We start from the raw sequence: 23,715 nt of genomic DNA on the forward strand, positions 1-23,715 counted from the left end.
ATTTGTCAGTCAGATGAACTTACGCGACAAAGTCAATGTCAAACAAAGCTTAACTAAACTAGGTATTCAGTTCGGCTGAATAGAATTAATCAAGAAATAATCATAACGCATAAAGTTTTCCAAAATAAAACGACAAGAAAAAAAAAAAGAAAACGAAATGCCATCGTGAAGCTAATTTGTCAAGAATTAAAGAAGAAATATGCACAGAGAAGAGGAATGTCATCATTTAACTTTTATTTTGAATAAAATTTTGTCACATCTAGAAAAGACTTAATTTATAAATGTGTCACTCTTCCGTAATTCCTGATCGATTCAGGAAACACAATGTTTGATGGTTATTATTTGCGCCACAGTATATTCAAATAATTTTGCTTGTTCAATTAATAACTCTAAATGAAAAAAAAAATGCTTGTCTATCCAATAATATCTGTACAACAAGTAGTAAATAAGTCGTATAATAAAGCAAAAGTTTAACTTTTTGTGCAAATTTTTATTTAATTTCAGTTTATTCAATTTTTGAGAATTAATAAATGCAAAATTTTTTCTTGATTAATGCGAATAAATTTGCTTTCCTGTGAGTTCTGATGCGATATGCTTGTTGAAAGCTAATTAACATTTAATTATTAATTATTTTATTATTATTGATTTACCATCTATTTCTATTATATTTGAAGAAGCAAGACTGTTTATCATCAACATTGATCGTTGTGATTGATAATAATTTAACAATAATCTGATAAGTGTTCAAAGTTATCTTAAAAGATTCATTTAACAATCATTTTCAGTACAAATTATTAACGTTAGGTTGTTGTCTTAGAGTGATGTGACATGAGACATTTGTTTATTTAATTGTAAATGTCAACATGTCACATCTGTCTTGATTTTTAGTCTCGATGTTGACTGCATCATTAATGATAAAACAGAGAGAAAAGTTAATCGATGAATTCTAATATTTAATTGATCTTCATTGATCACAAAATTGAATAAGTTTAAATCAAAACAATATTAATCAGTTTACTTACGTTAGTTTCAGTTCAGGAAGTATACGTTAGTTTCAGTTCATTTACGTGTGTCACGTGGAAGAGGAATTGAGTACACTTCATGATGGTATATTGAAATTATTACCATTTCAGTATACTAAACGCTAAGTTGGGTAAGCAACTTTTGATAAGTGCGATCCGTTAAAGCAGTTTTCCGGAAGGGAACGATCTGTCACATAGGAAAACATTGTGTTGAGTTTTTAGAGATTAGATGTTGAAGAAGTAGATGCTAGTTGACATGAAGCAATTCTTGTTAAATCATGATTATATGACTCGATATGAAGATGGAAGAGCAGAAGCACTGACTTTTTGGCAGTAAAGTGAGTACCTTTACTATCCAAGTACCTTTATTATCAAACTTATCTCTAAAAAATCAAGCCGGTAAGTTGTTTTGTTAACCGGAACAAACGAAAGAACAAAACCGAAAAGAGATGAGAAAAAAAAAAAAAAAAAAAAACTTCTGAGAAAGTACTTAAAAAACATTACTCTACGAAATGACATCGACCTGATTTTGGATTTTGATTCATTGAACAGGTATTTTTCGATTTGAATTGATGTGATTTGGGTTAGAGCGGAATTTAAACTAAACAATCAACAAAATGAATTAAACAATTTAGTTCATTAGTGATGTCACACAGTAAGATGTGACATAAAAAGAAAAAAAATGTGTACATAATAAAAGGGATCTTTCCATAAATGATTTGCTATTATTTGTGCACTAAAAAATTGTTTTGCAGAAGCTTCCGGAACAGTTCCGGAAGCTTCTGCCAATGGTATCTCAACCAGTATGAGCATTTGAATATGACTCATGCGTTACGATTCTACTCTAGATGGATGTCCTTGAAATTGTACATCAATTTGTCGTGAAACTCGAGATAATTCTCGAGATAAATCACTCGAATGTCCAAATAACTTACAGAGTATACCAAATAAAATTGCATAAATCCATAATCTGTCTTAACTGAACATTCTTTAAAGAAATACAAAACTATTTCAAATTGCATCTCATCTAAGTAATCATTATTCCATCATTTACCTTCTCAATTTAGCTGAGCTTACCTGTCTAGAAATTTCTAGAAATTTTCAAACTGTTAACAAAAACTCTGTGCAATTCTTTAATATGCTTTCCAGGCTAATAGTCATCCTTATGAGATAAGAAACTGACTCTTATATATACGTTTGTTTCAAATCAATGCCCACTATTTGCCTCAGGGTTTAAATCCCTTGTCTTGGGTAAGTTCTTTGTACCAACAAGTTTTATAGTTTGGCTATTACTATTACTACTATCTTGCACTCATTTAATTCAGTTTATTTAAATCCTTTAAGTTCTCATCAATATACTTTATTGTTGCTATAGACTAATACCTATACTTTATTGTTGCTATAGACTAATACCTATACTTTATTGTTGCTATAGACTAATACCTATACTTTATTGTTGCTATAGACTAATACCTATACTTTATTGTTGCTATAGACTAATACCTATACTTTATTGTTGCTATAGACTAATACCTATACTTTATTGTTGCTATAGACCAACAAACAAACAAATAAATAAATAAGCAATCAAATGGAGGATAGAGAGAAAAATAAACTGTAGAAGAAGGATTAGAAGAAATCAGTCATGAATGGCCTAAATTGAAGATCATATGGTGATAACTTGAACCAGGTATACGAGATTAGTGATAAGGTAGGATCATATGGTGATAACTTGAACCAGGTATACGAGATTAGTGATAAGGTAGAAATTATCACCAATAGAAAAAATGGCACCACAAAAAATTAAGAAGGAAAGTGAATTTGGTTGTTTGTTCATACATTTTTTTTTTGTTTTTCATTTTAATTGCTAAAAGAGAATATTTGTGGCAGCAATTTACCTGTGTAAAAGAAAAGGGAATAATCATATATCATAGAGAAATTCTTTATAAAAAAATTTGTTATCGTAAATGGCTACGATTATCGCAAATGTTATCGCAAATGTTATCGCAAATAAATCGATCAGCAGTAGTTTGTTTTTTTTTTTCTTTTCATCTGCATTAATCGATTCCGATTGCAAAGTGAAATATAGTTTATTTTGAAGCAAATTGAGCTTAAATTTTATCTCAGCTTTTTAACTCAGTAAATTTGCATAATTTAATTTGCAGTGATCAAAAAAATTTTAGAAACATTTGAATTTTTCGCTGTTGTAAATTCTTTTGCTGTTTTAAAAACGAATAATAAACATAAACAAACAATTATGAAAAATTTCTCTATGCTAAAAAAAGTTTTTCTTCTGAACACAAAATTTTTTCATCAATTCAAAATTCAAAACAAATTCTTTCCTAGCAATAAAAATTTAGTATTATCTTCTGACTGCTATAACAATCATCTATGACAAACATAATGATAATTATGATTATCATTATTCTGCTATAATCAGATCAAGTTTCTCTGATAGCGTTGGATCAATTTGTTGAAGCCATTCGCTTACATTCATCGTTCTCGACATCTCGTTGATAGTTTGCTTTACCAGATCAATATATTTTTTTTTTGCTTCATCTGATGACATTTCACCTAATTTTTTCCATGCCTCCCTGCAAATTAGTAAATTGAAGTGGAAGTCAAAGACTATTTAAAGTTTTCCACTACTCAAACTCTCGAAATTCGATAGAGTTTTGAGGGAATTTTCAAAGTTTTCTCTTACTCTTGTTTCTCCTGATGATTTTTCAACATTTTAATTGAAAAAAAAAAGAAAATTGAGTAGAAACCATTTTGCTTTCTGCAGGAAATGCAAGAAATTTGGTTGTGCATTCTTATTTTTACCCTCTGTTGCTTGCTTGTACAGAGAATAAAACATAAGTTTTTCATCATTTGTTGGTACCATTGGACCTATAACATTTTCCATTTCATTAGACTTTTTTCAATCATAGCTAATTGTAGACCTAAGACTTGCTCATAATTGTCACGTGAACATAATACGTCACGTCAAATAAGTATTTCCTACTAAACGTACCCAAACGTTTACGATCAATGAAATTCACAAATGAAACTTTTCATTTAGTGAAGTCATTCAGTTAGAGTGTGAGTACTAATACCACCAAATTCGATATCAATTTACACATTTACTCAAATAGCATTTCCATTTCTAAATGAGTTCCAAACCATTTTTTTTTTTTTTTTGGGTCTCAAACTTAAAGCTTAGAAATGTGTCCTAATTGGATGTTTGTAACTGTTATACACCAATAATCGTTAAATTCAAAAATAGTTTTGAAGAGAAATTTATTGATTGAAACAGATAATTCATAAGTTTTTTTTTTTTTTTTTTTCAAAGTTAATGAATCTCAGTTCTTTGTTGAATTATTTTATTACAAAATAAGCCTTAGACTTTAACAGTAATAACTTTTTACTCACTTCAAACTATAATACTAGCAATCAAGAGAGATAAAATCTTTACCAGTTTTTGGCATTTTCTGGACAATACTTACAGCAGCCTGGAATTTCTCTTCCATTGAAAATATTCTGCAAGCACTTCTCTCTGCCAAACAACCTTATCTCAAAAGATTCTCATTCTCGTCATAGCAATTTCTATTTGAAATATTCTCGACACTACTCTTCAACCAGACTATTTTGTGATAGCTACGATCATAAGAATGATAAAACTGATTGCTGATAAGAATATGAACACTGATGTGATGATGCTAGGAAAAGATCGAACATATGAAATGCTTTGATCCATAAAGAGATCACTGATTGCTTATTTCTGCACTGATCACTGATTAGCATCGAGAAATGTCATAGTTAGGATGTCTGATCTGTTTACAAAGCCGTTGTCACTTCTCGTCCAACTAATTTCAGTAAACCCATGTATGCTTACTACTAAAAAATAAACAACAAAGTGTGGAGATATCCAATCAATAAACACCTGTTCACCTGTATTCACGTTGCTCACACGTGAAACGTGCAAAATATGCAACGCGGAACACAATTTGTAGACGAACAGTTCCATTCACTAAATTTCAGATGGCACATTTAAAAAATGGTCATGAAAGAAATTTGGTTAAAAGTGGGGCAAAAATTAAGTGAAGTATAATATACGGAGAGAGAGAGAGAGAGAGAGAGGGAGAGAGAGAGAGATTACAAAGAATTATTGAGAGCAATTAATAGAGTTCGGGATTTATCATCAAGAATGAGGGTGAGAATAGAAAAGGAGCAGTGATAACTGGGAATAATAACACTGAAAGTTATACTCTTATCAAATTTCTCTTTAGCTTATCATAGACAAATAACTTTTCAGGCAATGCCACTTCATCTTTTGCCCTTTTCAACAACCGTCAAAAGATGACACACATCGAGGGATTTTAAAATTGTTTGCAAAATAAATTTTTTTGGCTAATAAAGCAACAAATTATTGTCAAAAATACGCCAGTATTTGTCCTATTAAGAATGACCTTTGAACTGTAAATAATTTGTACATTACAGATTAATACATGAACTCATATTAAAATAATTTTTGAACAAAATTCCTTGCTAACATCAATTGAACATGTATGAACAGAGCATTATTTACACTTATTACTTGTCACTTGTTTCATAATTTATATGTCTCATAGACTAATAGTGCAGACCTTGGCCATATGTTTTATTTTGAGAAGCCAAAGCAATTCAAGGCTCATTTTAGAATCCATTTTGCAATACTGTTCAATGCATTGTTTTGCTCGTAAGCATTTTGCTTGGAATTAAGGTTTTGGAGTATAACTGTTTGCATTGTTGGATTTAAAAAAGTTCACAAATCCAAAGTGGATAACGTCTTAGGACATTTGCGCATCTCCATTAATAGTTGCGCCAGTTCCTTCACTGTTGTTGTTTTCCTCCACTGTTCTGACTACTAGCACTACTGTTAGAGTTCGAAACTTTGTAACTATTTGGCTTCGATACTATTTGGCTGATAATCTGCTATTTTATGATATCAATTAATTTGTCATTTTTTTAAAAATGCAGTAATATACTGATTCCAGTTTATATTTTAAATTTCCCGAAGTATTTTAAACTGTTCAAATTTCACTTTTTGTTGCATTTGTTTGTTTACACTTATTTTGTTGTGCGAAAATTCCTATACAATCAAAAAACCGATTATAATGAAATCAATTATCGGTTTATGCAATTTCACAAGAGTTACCATCACTGACAGACCACCACCTGCTATCAGTTAATGATTTCTATTTGAATGGATTCTCTACCTATGCCTGGTCCTGGGTTCACCTCATATCCTTTGGTTCTTCTCTTCTACTTTTAAATAGTCTAATTATCTCTTTTACCTTTACCAGCGATAATTCTCAAATACTTCCACTGCAATCATTTATTTCTCCAATTTAGCAGTCGTCAGTTAAACTCACATTTCTGTATGGTCTCGAAACCGGAATGAATATCCTTTCCGTATTTACGTTAGTGTAATTATGCAATGACTCTATTCTCTTTTCCAGTGATACATTCCGGTTTTTAAGCCAATATAACGGATGGATCTCATACGGCCTAATACGTTTCCATTCCGTCAAGCTCACTCTTTTCAAGTGTCAAATTATTGGGAAGTATTCCGAGTACTATCTTCTCTAATTCCTTTATCGTTGACCACTCTACGACATTCACAACCCAAACAGTCTTACTCTGTCATTTACCTGAATTGAATTCCACATATATTTGTTCTGTTAAGAAATCTTATCTGTCCGTGAATTCCCAAATAATTTTGGAATTAATTATTTCATTTTTGTCACTGATACTGCTGTTAGCGTTACTGCAATCACAAATGATAGAACTGACAAAGAGTTTTATTGAAGTCTACGTCGGATATCATTTCAGTACAGCAAATCGTTCAATCCCATTTCCCATTCCTCCATGCTACCCAAAAAGAAATCTTCTACGATTGTCTAAAGAAGGCTTTGTACAAAATTGCATCAAAATAATAATTAGAAAATGGCGCTTATGTCACAATTACCACTAATAACTCAATATTTCATCAATAAACAAACCGCCCTGAGACTTCAGTCTTGCAAATCGCTCCCTGGTAATTCACGGCAGCAAGAGAATGCCGCGTAATTCAGGTGAATTTCAGTATTCGGTTGTCCCCTTGGCTTGACTGTCACTGCATTGTTAGTGTGATGTCAGAGTTTGTCTGTTTGGATTTCAACAAGTATTTCCTAACGATCAATGTGATATTCCAGCGTTAAGTGTAAGTTACATTTTCTGAAGAATATAGATTTTTCTTTTTTTTTGCTTTTCAAGTTTAAAATCTGCAGTTTGTAGTGTAATAAAAGCAAAGAAAGCAAAGGTTGTAATGCTTTTGTTAATTTCGACAAATATTCTTATTATTTAGTTGTCAGTTTATTCACTTTTTTTTTCTGGTAACAACATTGATTTACGTAGATTTTGAAGTAGGATTAAAAGTATGAAACGATATAGTCCGGGTCGTTCGGTATTTCGAAAGCGAAATCAGCAAGAAAACTTATATCCAAAACTGGAACAATTTAGTAATGATGGTGATGATAGTAACGATGGTAATGTGTAAGTTATTGATTGCATTTGACATTGCATTTATTTCAATTTCAAACTTGACACGATGGCTTTGAATTTCAACCTGTTTAATGCTTGAATCTGGTTGTTATTAATTCGATTCCGTAGAGGTGTAGAAACATAACTCATTTCATTTGTTGGACATGGTTCAGGACACTAGAATAGTTGTCCGTTTCAGAAAAGAGGGCTTTGTTTCTTGTCCCAAGCCTTTTTTACTAGCAGTGACAAACAGTTTCCATAAATGAGCTGACAGAGTCAGATAGCGGTTTCTTTTTTCAGTCTTCAGTTTAGAAACTTGCTTGTTGCTGTCTCTATTTTTCTTTCTTCAACGAATTTCACTCTGTTTAGATCTTATGAGTCAGACCATGGAGAAGATGATTCCGAAAGGGATGCTAAAAAGTTGCCAATACTGACTGTATTGGAATGGATTTGGAATCTGTTTCGGTCACATATAGTAAAACTTTTTTTCTTGCATGTGAATGTTCACACAACTGTAAAGTATATCTGGAATTAATTAATTTCACAATCATCGCAGTGATCTAATAAATCAAATTTGAAACAAGACTGACAGACGGGTCTGGGAATTTGGCTGAATCATATTTTGAAGTAACTGTTTAGCTGATCCGTTTCTGAAAGCAAACAAGAAGGAATTTATTTTCCCACAGAATTTAGATCAACTATTTCTGTTTCAGTCTATTTTGGTGTTATTATTTTTGGTGTTAGCAATTATCATTGTTTCTCTTGGTCTCATTTATTCACTCTCAAATCCAAACAGTGAAGGCATTTCACTGAAGAAGTTTGTGCTTTTCAACTTTCAGCATATTTCATGATTATATGTTCATATTATTATTATTATGCTGCTGCAATACTTAATATGCGACGAACGTTACTTGAAGTTCTAAGCATCATAAATACATTCTGTCTGCATAGACATCTACTTTTGTGCTATATAACGATGAACAGATGAACACGAAATGAGTAATCTCTGAAAACAAGTGGGATTTATACAAGTAGAGGTGCTGTGTATGTATGTATTTTATTTATTATTTGCAGGTATAAACAGCAGGTAAACGGCATTCTGAAGAAGAGTTTCACTAACGAATATGAACATGGTGTTAATACAAAGGCAGTTTTACGGCTTATTGGTGAAAAATGGATTTACGAGGTGAGTCCTTCCTAGACTACTGCACATTATCTGGATTATCACGTGAAGAAAAATTTCTCCCTAAATACTTTACTTCAAATGACAGTTTGTAGAAATATGCGACTTCTCTTGGAACTGAACAAGGTGTTTTTTTTGGTTGTAATTTAAAGTTTACTTACTCTAACGGAAAGAGTTTTTTTGAAAGTTTGGAATACTATTCTAAGATTTCAGAAACCAGTCGAACCATATGTCGTATTAATTACGGGTACAAAAGCCGGTATGTTAGCAGATGCTCTTGGTGATGTTTTTTCGAATGTCACTGGAAAGGGAGAAATTGATAGGATATTTTGTAATGAATACAAAGAACGACAGTTGTTGGAAAGTGAAGTTACAAAATCATTATCAAAACACAGTAAATCAGTGGTTTTACATGGTAAATTTTTGGAACATTCTAAAATGAACGTTTTCATTCATACCTGAGCATTTGAGAAGTGAGAGATGAACACTGTTAGATGAAAATACAGGTTTTATATGTCTTCTTGAAAGTTTTCCTATCCGTTTGGTTTGTTAAGCAGTAGAGGCAAAAAATAATTGGTTTCGAAATTTTCAGGAATCGACACATTGCGAGGATATGCTCCTTTATACTTACACAGTTTATCTGATGCTGACCATTCACCGTTTCGTTCCTCACTCATTATACTGACTATTAATTCATTCTTCGGTTCTCATCCTAACTGTGAAGATGAAATATCTAGGTGAGAGTAGGACATGTTTTTAAAATATTTTGTCTTAAACACCTTATTTTATATTTTTGTTCGCTGTTCAGGAGGACGTATATCATCTTATGTCATGCTCAGAATAGAAATTTTCCCATATCAAAGCATGGAGATTTTTCATATGATCTTGTTTTGTTCGTTCTAAATTAAGACTTTTCAGTCACTTATTAAATGTATGGGACTCGGATTATATCGGTGAGGACCAAATTCGGCCAATTCTTTCTCGGATATCTTCGTTCTTGATATGCTTGGAAGATTGAGAAACATCCAATACCGAAAATGATTTGTTCGCTATGGATAAGATAAAGCATATTTGAAGTAGGATAGCACTTCCTTTTGGATGGGAAAAATTCAATATACCGTTTTTTTTTTTTTTATGGTTATTACTTCTGTGCAAAAAGAAATTTAATCATTTTAGGAAAAATAACAAATGTTAACTTATATTTTTCATTTGCTTATGTGTGTTCCATTCATAATGCAGAATGAAAAAGTCAAGTTCGTAATATCGCTATTAATTTGTACCTCCCAATGTTAAAATTGGTACGAGCTTAAGAAAATTGGTACGAGTATATTTTTTTTCATAAATCATTTTTTTTCAAAACTCAGGACAACTTCCCTTTTCTCTTTCGTGAAAAAAAATCATTAACGCCATGTATTTTCCTTAATTTATGTATATTGTTTCATGCCATAGTGTATAATAGTTGTATTCCGATGCTATGAACTAAAAAACTTCGTGAAGTTTCTGTTGATACATTTTCAATTAACAGCGGCTATCAGCCATTTCGAGTAATTTCATTGGTTTTGGATAGGTATTTAAATTTGTATGCACCAAGCTGAAGGTATTGTTGCACTGTGGTACGCAAGTCAATCTATTTGGTGCATATGACGAAGGAATCTAATTTTACCAGTAGTATGTTTTTTTTGTCAGAAATTAGATCTCTCTCGGTTGACTTGTCGGTTTCAATTCATTTGAATATCGCATTGCCTTATTGTATCTTGGAATTTAAATCTTTAATGTTCATTTCTGGGCTTTTGGTTTGTTTTTTAATTGAGGAAAGAAAAAATAAATTGGTGATACCGTGTAAACATATGTTCTGAAGGTCATTGTTTCAGAGAATAGATGCTTCTGCTGCAATCACATAATGCAATTAACATTTATTAGCAAATATCCGATTGTGTCAAATCCAAACCTTCCAAATGAATTAAACTTCCTTCATAAAATTTTTGGTGCAACGAGGCGTATTTTGATTTAACGGCGCTTTTGACTTCTTCGAGAAGGAATTCTAGTTTTCTGTTGCCAGTTGCGTGTCTTTAATCGTATTACAATACAATGTAGTGAAGGAGATTAGGAGTTTAAAATACGACTAACTCAATTAAAGTAAGCAGCAGATGTGAAATTAGTTAAATCAAGATAAGAAAAAAATGCTGATATTGTTAACATTTTACAATTCGTATGACTAATATTTTATATGAAATTATTTTATTTTGTTAATTTAAATTCGTGATTTTCGAAATTCCTGACACTTTTTTTTATGGTTTGGCTGTTGCTTCATATATTTCTGATTTACTCTAGAAATGTTCACCTAGCTCTCTTAGCTAGATGAAGAGCGACAGATAAACATCCTATTTCATAGTACCAGCAGAAGAAGTATCTCACATTTATCCGTCTAAACTTTTTCACTAGTTCAGTAAACAAATGCTTCCCTTCGTTTCCCACTGTTTAGTGAAATTCAAATATGAAATTTGAAGTAACCAAGTTTCTCCTCATTCTATGGTTAATCAGAGGAGAGGAAGTGAGAATAGAATGCTTTGGAGACGAAATAAGTGACAGTCTCCTGCTGCGTGCTGCTTGCTGAGATAAAAGTCCGGATATCATCCGGTTTGATGTAACTTGTGGAGATCCGGTTGTGAAATCTTGTTTCGTTGATAGTGGATTTTGATGATGGCATAGTTTCAGTTTTCATGCAGGATTTGATTGGTGATGGAGAAGTGCATTTGTCTAGTAGACAAGGAGTATTTTTTGTGAATTCTCGATTTGATTAATTGACAATTTTAATTTGCAATCTCATCAAGAATCTTTGCAAACAATGCTAAAAGATAAGACAAGACAAGAGACATAAAACATGAGGAGACGTTGAACAATTGCTTATAACAGGCAGGACACACTCGTGTCACACAGACATATCTATCGAAATGTCCCTCCATCCTTCACTTAGAGCACTTATATTTCTTTGATTTCAAAAACTTTTTCGTTTGGTTACTCTTTGTATTTTTAAACTTTTTGAATTTTTCCTTAAAAAATTTATAGTAACAAAAGTAAAGTTTATTGGACCTTTTAGTAACACATGCATATAGTTACCTGAACGATGGGTAACACATGCATATAGTTAGCTGAACGATGGTTTGAACTATAAATAGAAATGGATCGGTGATTGACATCATTTTCCGGGTAATCTTTTGTAAACCCTTTCCTGTGAACTCTTCTTGCGAATGGACACGCTTTGGTAATTCTGGATTAGACATGTAAACTGTATTTATGCAAAGAAACTTAATTATAATTTAGAATAAAAAAAAATAATAACTCATTAACTCAAACTCATGTACTAATTACACACATAGATGGTATCAAAGTTGCCCAGCTCAGGAAAATTCCACAGATATTTCAAATTTTTCTTGTGTTCGGTGGAAGAAAAAACTAATTTCAAACGACATTTTTATCCAACTGTTGGAAAAATTGCATGAAAATGAAGATCAAAATGATAGAAAAATAAATTTTACAAAAATAAATTTCAATCCTAGAATCGTCTGTCAGAAATCAAACGATCTTGATCTTGATCCATTAATCCGATCAAACGATGATAATCCATTAATACGATCAAACAATGATAATCCATTAATACAATGTCCAGTAATGACCTAAGGTCATCCTGATTTATTATCACTTAATGCTATTATTCACTTCGCAAATGATCTCACAAAAGAAAAAAAAAAATCCTCCTACCTTACTCTATAAATTAATTTATAAGTACAATAGCAGCCATCATCAGCATTGCAGCAATTTTCCATCTTAATTTTACCACCTACAAATCAGGAAACCGTTTTATCCAGAGAGAAAAGTAAAGGAGGAAAATAATGCAGAAGAAACCACCTAGAATGGAGGTAGATAATGGAGGTAGTAGAATATTGACATTCTTGTGAATAGCATCGAGAACATTCCTGTCATATTCCAAAAGCAATTCAAAATGAAGTGACAGGAAAATGTCAAAAACTTTATTAGAATATCACTTGATAGCATCACTTAGACAAGGACATACCTCTTTATCAATCGACTATCTCAGTTTTTAGATGCCAAAGTGATAATACGAGAATTAAATATGGTTGAAATTAAGTATGCTGCATTTAACTTGTGATTTTATTCTTTACTATCAACAACTTATACAAACTTGTGATTTATTCCTGAATGGTAGATTAGCTTTTTATATTTGATGATAAATATTCTACTGAATTGCACTGTTTGTATTTATGCAAACATTAGAAATGTTATAACGGAAGTTTCTTAAATAGAAGCGGAATTCCGGAAAAATTTATTATCCAGTTATAATCATTAATTCATACATTGATAATCATTTTCATTGCATGTGATAAAATTAGTTTTTCCTTGAAATTATTTTGAAGTGAGGAACTTCGATTACAACTGAAGCAACTTGTAGAATAGGAAGAAACAGACGAGTGCTTGCTAGAATGAATTGCAAGTAAAGTGACATCAAAGAGGACAGACAAGTTATAAAGTAAAATATCCGATGATGCTTACTAGATGGGAAATGTTTCATTCAATAAATTTAAGTAGCTCTTATAATTACAGATCTGTCTGTCTGTGTATGTGTGATATTATTTGCACCTATAAATCAGACACACCTATCGTTAATAAACCTGCAATATACATATTTAGATTAGTATAAGTTTATAAAATGAATGTGACAGTTAGCAGTAGTGTTTTCATCGAGAAACACATGACATCATCACATGGTGATAGTATTTGTTTGTTCACCTTCAAAGAGAAGTTAAGTATTTGTTGTTATAGATTACTTGTAACATTTCACATCACAACTCTTATACCACTCGATATTTCATTTTATTGTCGTAATAGTTTATTAAAATAAATATTAATTATTAGAAAAGAAAACAAAACATTTATTATTATAAGAGTTTATTAAAATAGTAGAAATTTATCATCGGCTTTTCTACTCCAATAATTTCATTCTGAGAAAAGTGTTAGTAGTGATCAAAGAATAAATCTGTATAGCTAGCATAAATTATAGAAGTTGGCCGCTAAATTTCACTGAGCCAAGCAAATAGTGGGGTAAATTTAATAAATTCACATCAACATTTGAAGTAATTCTCTGTTTTAGCATTGCATTTACGAGAATATTATTAAGAGGACACTTTAGTGACAACAAATTTCATTTAAGAGCATTCATCGTATCAGAATTCTCATCCACCTCTCTCGTTTCACAGCACAGCAGTATCCAACATATTTTGCTTTCATCTATAAAAGCAAACTATAAAGGTAACAGGATAAGAGTATTTGTTGCCATACATCTAGATGAAATTTATAAACCTAAATAGAATAATATTCTAGTCTTTATAGTAAATAGCCATTTGATAAATAAATGATAAAAAGGTGAAAAGAATAAACTATCAAAAAGAAAATCGAACAAACTATGACTAAATTCTACATCGTTGAAATTTTTGTCCTACATAAATAAATTTAAATGCTAATTGCAAGCAATTTCATATGAAATAGTTAAGTGCATGCATGCAAGTAAAACATATAATTCATTGTGAAAACAATTATTTCACCTCTTAAATCATGTAGATTCAGAAGTATCATAAGAGTAGTTAGTTGCAATCGGTAGATGATCTGAAAAAAAAAAAGTTGACAAATGAAATTGTGTCAACTTTTGATGGAATTAAAGCAGTTGCATGTAAAATTAAGAAATACATCAGCAATGTACTCTTTATATTTGTAGCAGAAGAAATTACAATCTCATAAAATGAAAACTTATGCAATTACCTGTTTACCTGTGTAAATGAGACAGTCAGTCATCCTATTTATTTGATATTATTGTTTTAGACAAATGCATGCATTATACTTTATAAAGCAGTGCTGTGTTAATGGACGATCTATTATTATTGTTGCTGTAATTTATAAGACAGAGTGAAGAGATGATTGAATTAAAGAAGAGTTGGTTGAAGATTGTTTATATCGATTAAAGGACATTGGAAGAAAAGTAGTAGTAGTGGTGATAAAGGTATGCATTACTTTATAATAAATAAATGTCACTTCTCTATCTCTAGGATAATCTACCAACTATTACAGTTAATTCGAAATAACTTAAAGTTTGTCGTATGTTGAAATTTTAACCTTTTTTCTTTTCTAAGAAAAAAACATTCTTATAAAGTTGAAAAACTTGAGCTATCCAGAAAGTCAATTAGATTCACCTAGTCATCTAGTCTTACAAACCGACATTGCCATACTTTTTTAAATTTATTTATCTGTTTATTTGGCATTTAATTTAGCTTATCAAATTTTTTTAGTTTATCAAAATGCATTTGAAGCTTTCAAACTGTGTCAAACTTCGTATGGTTCAATGCCAAACTTCATAAGGCTTCGTTCATGAAAATTTTGTTTATTTCTGAAAAGAGAAGTTGAGAATTTTAACTAATTGTTGATAGATTTAATACGTTTATATGTAAACTTCTGAGTAATTACGTTTTAATACAAATTTTTTTAAAATTTTCTTACATAAATGAAAGATAAGCCATCGAAATTGTACATATTCACAGAAAAAAATATTTTGGGGAAGAAGAGAAGTAGTACTAAGTTTCCAAAAGTGGTCACATTTGCAAATGAATGCTAAGACTAATTAATATTCTTTCATTCCTTGAATATTGCTCCCTGTTTACAAAAACATTATCTATTGTGCTGATTACCTGAATCGGACTGGAATTACAGCATTACAGGATTCATTTAGAAAGAACTCCAAACAATCGAAAAATTTGCTGAGCTCTTCCGATGTTTTTTAAATGGATGGAGCGCATATTCGTTCTGATTAGCATAAACACTTTCATGATTGATTAGCACAAACTTCTTCATTTCATGATCAGAATGAAGTTGTTTTTCTTTCAGTCTCTTGTATAGCCTTGAGCAGATGACACCCAGTGAATTTAAAAAAGACACACATCGATGACAATGCTTTCCTAGTGTACGAGATTAATTTAAATGATAATATCTGTTGAGGATACAGTAAACATCGTCTCTTCTTCCTCTCTTCTTCATATGATCTATTTGCATTGTCGGTGAGAGCATTATGTGTCATCCACTCCTAGCAACAACAAAAAGCTATTTTCGTATTAATGTGACCGTATTTTATCGATCAATTTTTATATATATCACGAATACTTTTTAGCAGCATCCATCGTCTATGAAAAAAAAAAAACATTTGATAGGTAGTATTTTCAGAATCTGTGAAGACACCTTGAATATTCAGATTTCATTTCAAAGCATTCAAAAAAAAAAAAAAAAGTCCATATGTTTATGCATGCGAAACAGTGGTATAATGTCGTCTCCTGGCATTCATTAAATGAAGAAAGAATAACCACTGTATAAAAACAAACAAACAAACAAACAAATAAGTAAACAAACAAGGTGATGTGTTAAAAAAATATGACATCGTCATATAATGGATTTTAATTCCTTTCTAAAAAAAAAAAAAAAAAAAAAAAGATTTGCTAAGTTATAAAATGACCTCTTTGTTTTAAAAAGCAGTATTTCCATGGATTTGCACAAAAATTTTAATAACTGAAAATAATTTGTTGAACCAAGTAAATGATCTTCCTCATAATAAAAATTTTCATTGTATGCATATTATATTAAAATCAAGTTTGTTTGAAAACATCACTATCACAGGAAATCTGCCGTAGTTTTGCGAAAGCTAAAAAAAAAATGCTTAAAATGAGGATTAGATATAAATATATAAATAAAAAAAAAAAAAACATGAAAAGACTGAAAATGAGCGTGAACCTGTAAATTCGAAGTAAAATTCTAGCATAATTTTCATATTTGGTACAAAAAATTCAGCATTGATAATATACCATTGAATGGCTATGAGAAACAACTACTATTGTAGACCAAAAATTATATTAACCACTAGAAACATTACATTTTAGCGAATGGAAACCTATTTTTGCGTAATGAGCAGAGCAGCAGCAGCAGATCTGACACATCATGCAAATATACAAAATCATCCAACCCTTGAGCAAAAGCATAGAATCAACAATGGGTAACACTGTATTCATCAATACAATTTCAGTATACAAATCCAAGTTCCTCACAACTGTAGAAATAAACAATTTTTTACCTTCCCTCTTAATGAAATTAACATTTTCAAGAAAATACATGCAAAAATATTTCCTAGAATAAAGTTCCTTCCCATTAAAAAGATTGAACCTCCATCGAATTTAAAAAAAAATGTTTATTTTTATACAAACGAATTTGTTCACCCTAACTTGCAAGTAGTGAAAATATAAGTGTGTGCTTGTATACGTCCTCTGAGGTAACCGACGACATATCCAGGATTTTTCTGGGAAGAGCTTCTTGATTAAACAAAAGTTTAACACAAAAAAAAATCTCAATTTAAATCAAACTTGAAGATTGAGTCTTGTTGTCTTCATTTTTCACTTTCTGTCACTACACCGTTAAAGTGATAAAAAGATAGATGACCAGTGATAACCTAAAATACTACTTAGTAAAATATTATAAAAGAAAGAGATGAAAACGAAATTCAACCTCACTTAATCCTGGATATGTCACTATTGCATTAGGACATTAATGATAGTATCGCCATGAGCAATTGAATCTTAATCCATCGTATAATTAAAAAAAACAAGCAGACATTATAACAAAACAAACATGATGTAAATGTAAATATTGAAAATATAATACAAACAATTGCTCCATGTCAGCAGAGATTTCTTGATACTTATCATACAATTTAAAACTCTAAAAGAGGACAGTACTAATATCTTTACTTGAAAATAATGATGTAAATTACAATCTAGACAGCGTTTTTTTCTTTCTTTAAAATGTTCAGTCATTAAGTCAAGATTAGTTCCAAGCTTACCGCTTTTTTTTCCAATTTAGGATGAACTGGTTGTAACTGCCTTTTACCTTTCCTGTCTCATATCTAAAGCCTTCAGATATATCTCTCACCTTATTTAGCGCTGTCCGAAATAACAAACAGGCTAATTCAGCAAAGACTAGAACGAGAGCTTTTTTAGCCCAAAATAACCATACTGGATTCTGAGATCATAAACGCCTGATAAAATATAGTGTGTTTGAAAGTTAGTTAATGACAACATTTATGAAGTAAGCCTCTCAAATAAAACGTTGTTCATGCGCTGATCGTTATAAATAATTTTGCTTTTTCCTATAGAGAAAAGAAAAAATTTAAATTATAGTAGGGTCTTCATCGCCTTATCAACCCGCAACAAAAAAAAAAAAAAAAAATGAATATATTAAAAAAAATTTCCAAATCATATCGTCAATAAAAACCATCGATCCAATGCAAGGGAATTGAAGTAAAGAAGGTACCAAGCACTCTTCTTAATGCCACAGAAATGATTTTAAATCTCAGCCTTCTTTTTCAGACATTAAAAAGTTAAACTATGTATAGATCTAATCTAGAAACCCAAAACGAAAAATACTTACATCCAATTTAAACTTTCATTTTAAAATGATCCCAACTGACGTTAGCATAAGACAAAAAAGAGAAGTAATAAGGAGATACATATATAATACAAGTGCATTTGTATTATTCAGCGACCAGTGACACAGGAAACTAACTAACAACAGTCACAGATCTCTCTCTCTCTGAGTTTGTCAACGAACAAGATAAAGAGAAAGGAAAAAAACCTGAGATCGGCTTGTTTCTCTAATCCTCAACATAAGAGGTAATTTGGTATGAAAAAGAAAAAAAAAAATGCATGACACCATTCATGAATTTCTAAAACTGTCATTCGTGGAGCTCGAAGTACCACGCTGACTTGTTACAATCATTTTCTTATATCCACTTGGTCGAACAACATAAGAGTTTGTCTAAATTTAATTTAGGATATAATACGAATTTGGAATTCGATATTACGAAATAGTGTGGTGAGTGGAAATGCATACATACATCTTCCAAACATTAACAATAAATAATATAAACAAACTAAAACGAAAAATTTTTGCTTAAATTTAAACTACGCTGATAACATTCTACTTCGGAATCTAGTGCTAATGATAGAGTCGTAGAAGAGCAAGACATTAAATAGTTCTCTTACACGTCTTAAGAAGAAAACAGAAGAATAATAAAGCAAAAAGCAAACAAAACGACATACCGGTGAGTTTGTTCCACCCGAGACATAATATGTACTCTGTTGTGTTGGACGACTCAGTACTGAAGTTGATTGTTGCAAACGGCTACCACTGATAATGTTAACATATGGTTGCTGGGTAGAATTTCGAACAGGCACAGGTGAGCTCTGTGGGCGGACCACATAAAGTGGTGAACTGGATAAAGAAGTCACAGGTTGTTTTGTACCTATCATCAAACGCTGTTGCTGCTGCTGAAATGATTTGTAGATATTAGAATAAATGAACGGATACAAAAAAATTTAATCCTTAGTAATTCTTCTCTTTTCCTACTTCTCTTCCTCTCTCTCTCTCCTTTCCACAAAGAAGCTTAATGAATGCAGTATACACTAACCGTGGATGCAGAGGGCCTTCGGTCACTTCCAGATCTGTGCAGAACAGCAGAATGTACATTGTTGTTACTTGCCGGTGTACTACCAGATACTACTGATGTATGCTCACTTGTTATGACTCTGTAAAAATAACATTTACTGTAATTTCTGCACTGTTTTGCGGTAATTAGTCCAAAAATGTCCTGAAATTTACTGCAGAACGAGAATGATTTTCGATATGTATTTCGGACTACATTAATCTTATTTTAACCAAAAGTAGTGATTATTAATAATATGTAAAACTCAAGACTCTGCAAAAAATAAAAAAAAGAAAAACTGCAAGACCATAACATACTTGTGTACAGCTTCGCCAAATCCTCCGAACATGTTCTGATAATCCGTAACTTCCTTCAGTCCAGTTGGCTTTTGAATTTTTACGAAATGCACCAATACTTTCTTTAAAACAGTTCTTTAAATGGCAATATAGAAAAAATGTATGATATTAACATTTTTTTAACGGAAGTTTAAGTTATGATAACGAATTTTCACTTACAATAACGAAATTTTGAAGTTTTTCTGCGGCTAATTTATCAACCACGTTCGGTTTGTCCGACATAACTTTCCGAAGATCATTGTGTAGCTGAGCAGCTCGAGGTATCACCACAGAATGCACAGTCTGCAACAAATCCCATAATTATGACGTAAAAGATATAGAATGTCACGAATTCCAATCTAATTGTTATTACTACTTAAACTGTTTTATGAACTTTATAACATCCAACAATTTAAAAATAAAAAAAATTCAAGGATTTTCTAAAACAATACAAAGCCAACATCTCCAGCTTCACATACTCATAATGGCTCAACACAAACTTTGGACACCAAACACAAAGCAAATAAACCCGAAGCTTGGCTAACCTCCCTATCAAACAAGACACAAAAAGTAATTCAGAATAGCGATAAAATACAATAACAATAATTTAAAAGTGCCATTCGTTTTTTTTTTGTTTGTTCTAATATATATTACTTAACGTAATAGAAATTTAATAATTAAAAGATGTACATCAACACCGAGCTCGTTCAGAGCATACAGTGACCCGTACAATGCCGCAAGTGTACAACTTTCATCACGCCAAACTTGGGCAAGCACTTGAGTTACACGCGATCGTAAGTGGTTGATGTTATATGACCTGAAAAGTCCTGTTCCAATATGAAAACTTTTTTCATGTAGTTGATTTTATAGGGTTCAATTTTTGTTTTTTATGTAAGATTACAAGAATATTCCAATGATTATTGCTGAACAATTTTAATTCTCGTTTATATAATATGTATAAAAATCCCACCTGCATATATTGGCTAACAAACGACTGGAAAACTCGCGTAATGCCCAATGATTGTCTGTTTCTGGGCGAGCACACAATTGCCGACTTAATATGCACGACAGTATAGAAGGCAATAACTCATGTAACTGTAAATCTCAGGATCGGTAATTCAGTAATTAGAAAATACAAACAAATTATTGTTGTCAAAAAAGATACACCAAAAAGTTTTATTGTCAGCCAAGAATGATTGATCATCTACACACCAAATCATTATACAAATTCTTTAGTTTCGTTAATGTATTAGAAATCAGATCGAAATATAGTCACTGACACAACGCTCCAATGATAATGCTGGATTATTTGCCAAACTCTGAATCATCCTCATCAAATATATCAGAATAGCCAGATTGTGTTGCACAATATTGCATCGAACCTTAATTTAAAAAATGTAGTAAAATTAGCGAAAACAAGATTACTTCGATAACAAAAAATATTCACTTTGTAGAATAAACGAACGAATAAGCAACCAACCCCTTCAACAATCACCACCGAAAACCTAGGCAGTAATTGTTGTAAACCCGCATCTGTTTGAAGGCTGTATAAGGCTTCCTGTAAATCAGAATTGAGAATCAGAGAATTACAAGAACGAAACCATGGATTCAAAACACTGAGTTGAGTTAAAAAATAAACTATGAATTATGAAATTAACAGGATATTGCAACCATTCTAATCTCAATAACATTATGCCTCATCAACATTAAAACAAAGATTTTTACTTCACAAATGTGGTAAGATAGAAACATTGTTTTATTATCATTAGCAACTTACTACTAAGCTTTGTCATAACATGAAATGAAAGAAGTACAGACAATTAAATAAGCGTACCGTCCTCCTTGTATCATCACTGCCCATAATAGCCTCAGTAATCTCCTTAAAGAACACCTGCTGCTCCTGAAGGAAATTAAACATATTTCGCATACTAATGAATTTTCTTATTGATAAGAAAAACCAATAATCAACTATAAAAAGACCTGACTTTGCAAGTAAAATCAACAATAATGAAATACAAAAACAATAATAAGTATTGAATGTTGAGATACCAAAAAAAAATTCTTTTTTTCAAGAATCTCAACCGTACATAATGACATACCAGACTGTTAACCTTTCTGTTTCATTTCTGCATGACAGGCAACATGACATTCACGAAAAGTATGAACAATAACTGAATGACATATCAATCCATAGTCAGTAAGTAAAGCAAAAACCAACCACGGATAGTGCGTGTGTAGAAGTTGTTTTGATTTGTACTTGCTCGGTCTGTCGCAGGCCTCTACATGCCTTTGATAATATCGATAGACCCGTATCAACTGCTGCTTTTTCAGTAGCAACTACTACTGCCGCTTCTTTCTGTACCACAGGAGCTGGATTCTCTGGCACAGCTGGTTGCACGCCATCAATCACCAACCAATGAGCTGAAACGAAATTATTTTTGCACCTTATAATGCCGAAATGGTGAATTTGTTGCAGAAAACTGTAGCCTGCACAGCACAACAAACTGAAACATCTGCAAAAAACAAACAAAAGGTAACGAAAACGTCGTGATAACCGACATGACATAAAATGGTTTAAAAATTTTGCAACTGCCTTTAAAAATTTTACAAAAAAAAGTTTTTGTAAATCACTAAAAACAACAGACAAAATATACTCAAATTCGAGGGACAGCAATTCTCCGGTTTTTTTGAGAGGAAGAAAACATATTAAAAACTTGCATTTAATATTGGTTTCAAGAGGTAATTTAGCAGCAGGAGCATTAACTACTGGTGTGATCTCGATATCACGATCATCCGTAACAAACAAATCACGTCCCATCGATCCAGCGAAACGGAAAGGCAACCCTTCTTTCACAGTGAAACCAAATAAAGGCTAGAATAATATATTTGATTTTACAATATTTTCATTTCTAATTTAAGAAAATCTTGAAATTCTAAAGCTGTAACCAAAAATTAATACCGGATAGCCGCCCAATGCAAATGCTGAATCGATGTCCTCAGCTGTGACGCGCTTACGACGACCGTGCACAGCAAATTTTTTTGCTTGTTCAGTTACCATCTGAAAAAAAAACTCAAAAGCCAAAGATGTCTGCAATCAGTAACCTAAATAAAGTTACGGTGGAAAGATGGAAGCCAAGACATGCACATGCTTTTAAAGTAGAATGTTGTTACCTTCACTGCATAAGTCGTTTGAACTGCTATTTGAGATGCGCAAACATCGGAAAGCCCTGCTATGCCAACGGATTCTGCCACTACCTGGAATTCGCATCTGAACTTTATGCTCAAATTTATAGAAAACGAATCGCTAAACAACCTAAGTCTCCGAAAACAACAAAAAAAAAAAAAAGTGAGGCTGTGTTCAGTGATCATAAAAAACAAAAAATTTGGTTAGTGTAACAGGAAAAATGTATGTTACCTTAACATATGAAATGCCATATTCCGCATCTACATTTGCTGCTCCGGAATTGCTGGTGTGTGTATTTGCTGCACCTGTTAAAAACGTGTGTTTGTAAAAATAAATTAAATAAATAGAACGTCAGAAAAAAATGAAATAAGAAATTTAATACTTTACAGAATAAAATATGCATATTGCTGTTGAGCCAAAATTTTATAAGGATTTCGGTTTTCTCGATTCAATTAAAAATATATCAACAAAAAAAGACATTCCTTCAAAACAATGCTAAATTTCCTCTTGTAATTTGTCGGAGCTATCATTCTAGAAGACTCCACTACTACTTAAATTAACACAGTTCGTTATTCGACCAGGTTTCACTTTGAATTTCTCAACTATATTTGGTTCCCAAACCATATCAACTAACTGCTTAACTGCGGATCACCAGAATAATTCTAATACACAGCGTCTCAGTTCCACCAAACGATTGATGAAATAACTTCAAAGGCATCATAACAGCCTTAATATGAACAATAAACACTAACCAGATGTGCTAGCAACATTCTGATGGCCACCATTAATCACACGCTGAACATTATTTGGCATTACACCGTTTGCACCGTTGCCGTGCTGAACAGCGGGATTCAGAAATCAACCGC

General features: G+C 31.7%; 3 protein-coding genes across 3 annotated transcripts; 1 reads left to right on the forward strand and 2 right to left on the reverse strand.

The window, feature by feature from the left end:
- Positions 1 to 3,444: 3,444 nt before the first annotated feature.
- Bma-acbp-3 (Acyl CoA binding protein) lies at positions 3,445 to 4,531 on the reverse strand (the record flags this gene model as incomplete). The annotated part of the gene is made up of 3 exons (XM_001895645.2): positions 3,445 to 3,616; positions 3,791 to 3,911; positions 4,477 to 4,531. 3 exons carry the CDS (start codon positions 4,529 to 4,531, stop codon positions 3,445 to 3,447), a joined length of 348 nt encoding a protein of 115 aa, XP_001895680.1.
- Positions 4,532 to 7,461: 2,930 nt separating this feature from the next.
- On the forward strand, positions 7,462 to 9,766 carry Bm10769 (Uncharacterized protein; the record flags this gene model as incomplete). Its single annotated transcript, XM_043082670.1, has 7 exons — positions 7,462 to 7,577; positions 7,935 to 8,040; positions 8,279 to 8,382; positions 8,640 to 8,751; positions 8,962 to 9,163; positions 9,341 to 9,485; positions 9,667 to 9,766. 7 exons carry the CDS (start codon positions 7,462 to 7,464, stop codon positions 9,764 to 9,766), a joined length of 885 nt encoding a protein of 294 aa, XP_042938604.1.
- Positions 9,767 to 18,561: 8,795 nt separating this feature from the next.
- Bma-taf-6.1 (Transcription initiation factor TFIID subunit 6, putative) lies at positions 18,562 to 23,662 on the reverse strand (the record flags this gene model as incomplete). The annotated part of the gene is made up of 16 exons (XM_043082671.1): positions 18,562 to 18,663; positions 18,948 to 19,175; positions 19,316 to 19,433; positions 19,648 to 19,748; positions 19,846 to 19,968; positions 20,356 to 20,482; positions 20,636 to 20,760; positions 20,946 to 21,047; positions 21,146 to 21,223; positions 21,500 to 21,565; positions 21,884 to 22,086; positions 22,384 to 22,537; positions 22,625 to 22,723; positions 22,837 to 22,920; positions 23,081 to 23,154; positions 23,602 to 23,662. The coding sequence occupies 16 exons, from the start codon at positions 23,660 to 23,662 to the stop codon at positions 18,562 to 18,564; spliced, it is 1,845 nt and encodes a 614-aa protein (XP_042938605.1).
- Positions 23,663 to 23,715: the final 53 nt, after the last annotated feature.

This window comes from Brugia malayi, assembly GCF_000002995.4.
Source record: "Brugia malayi strain FR3 genome assembly, contig: Bm_007, whole genome shotgun sequence".
Classification (NCBI taxonomy): domain Eukaryota; kingdom Metazoa; phylum Nematoda; class Chromadorea; order Rhabditida; family Onchocercidae; genus Brugia; species Brugia malayi.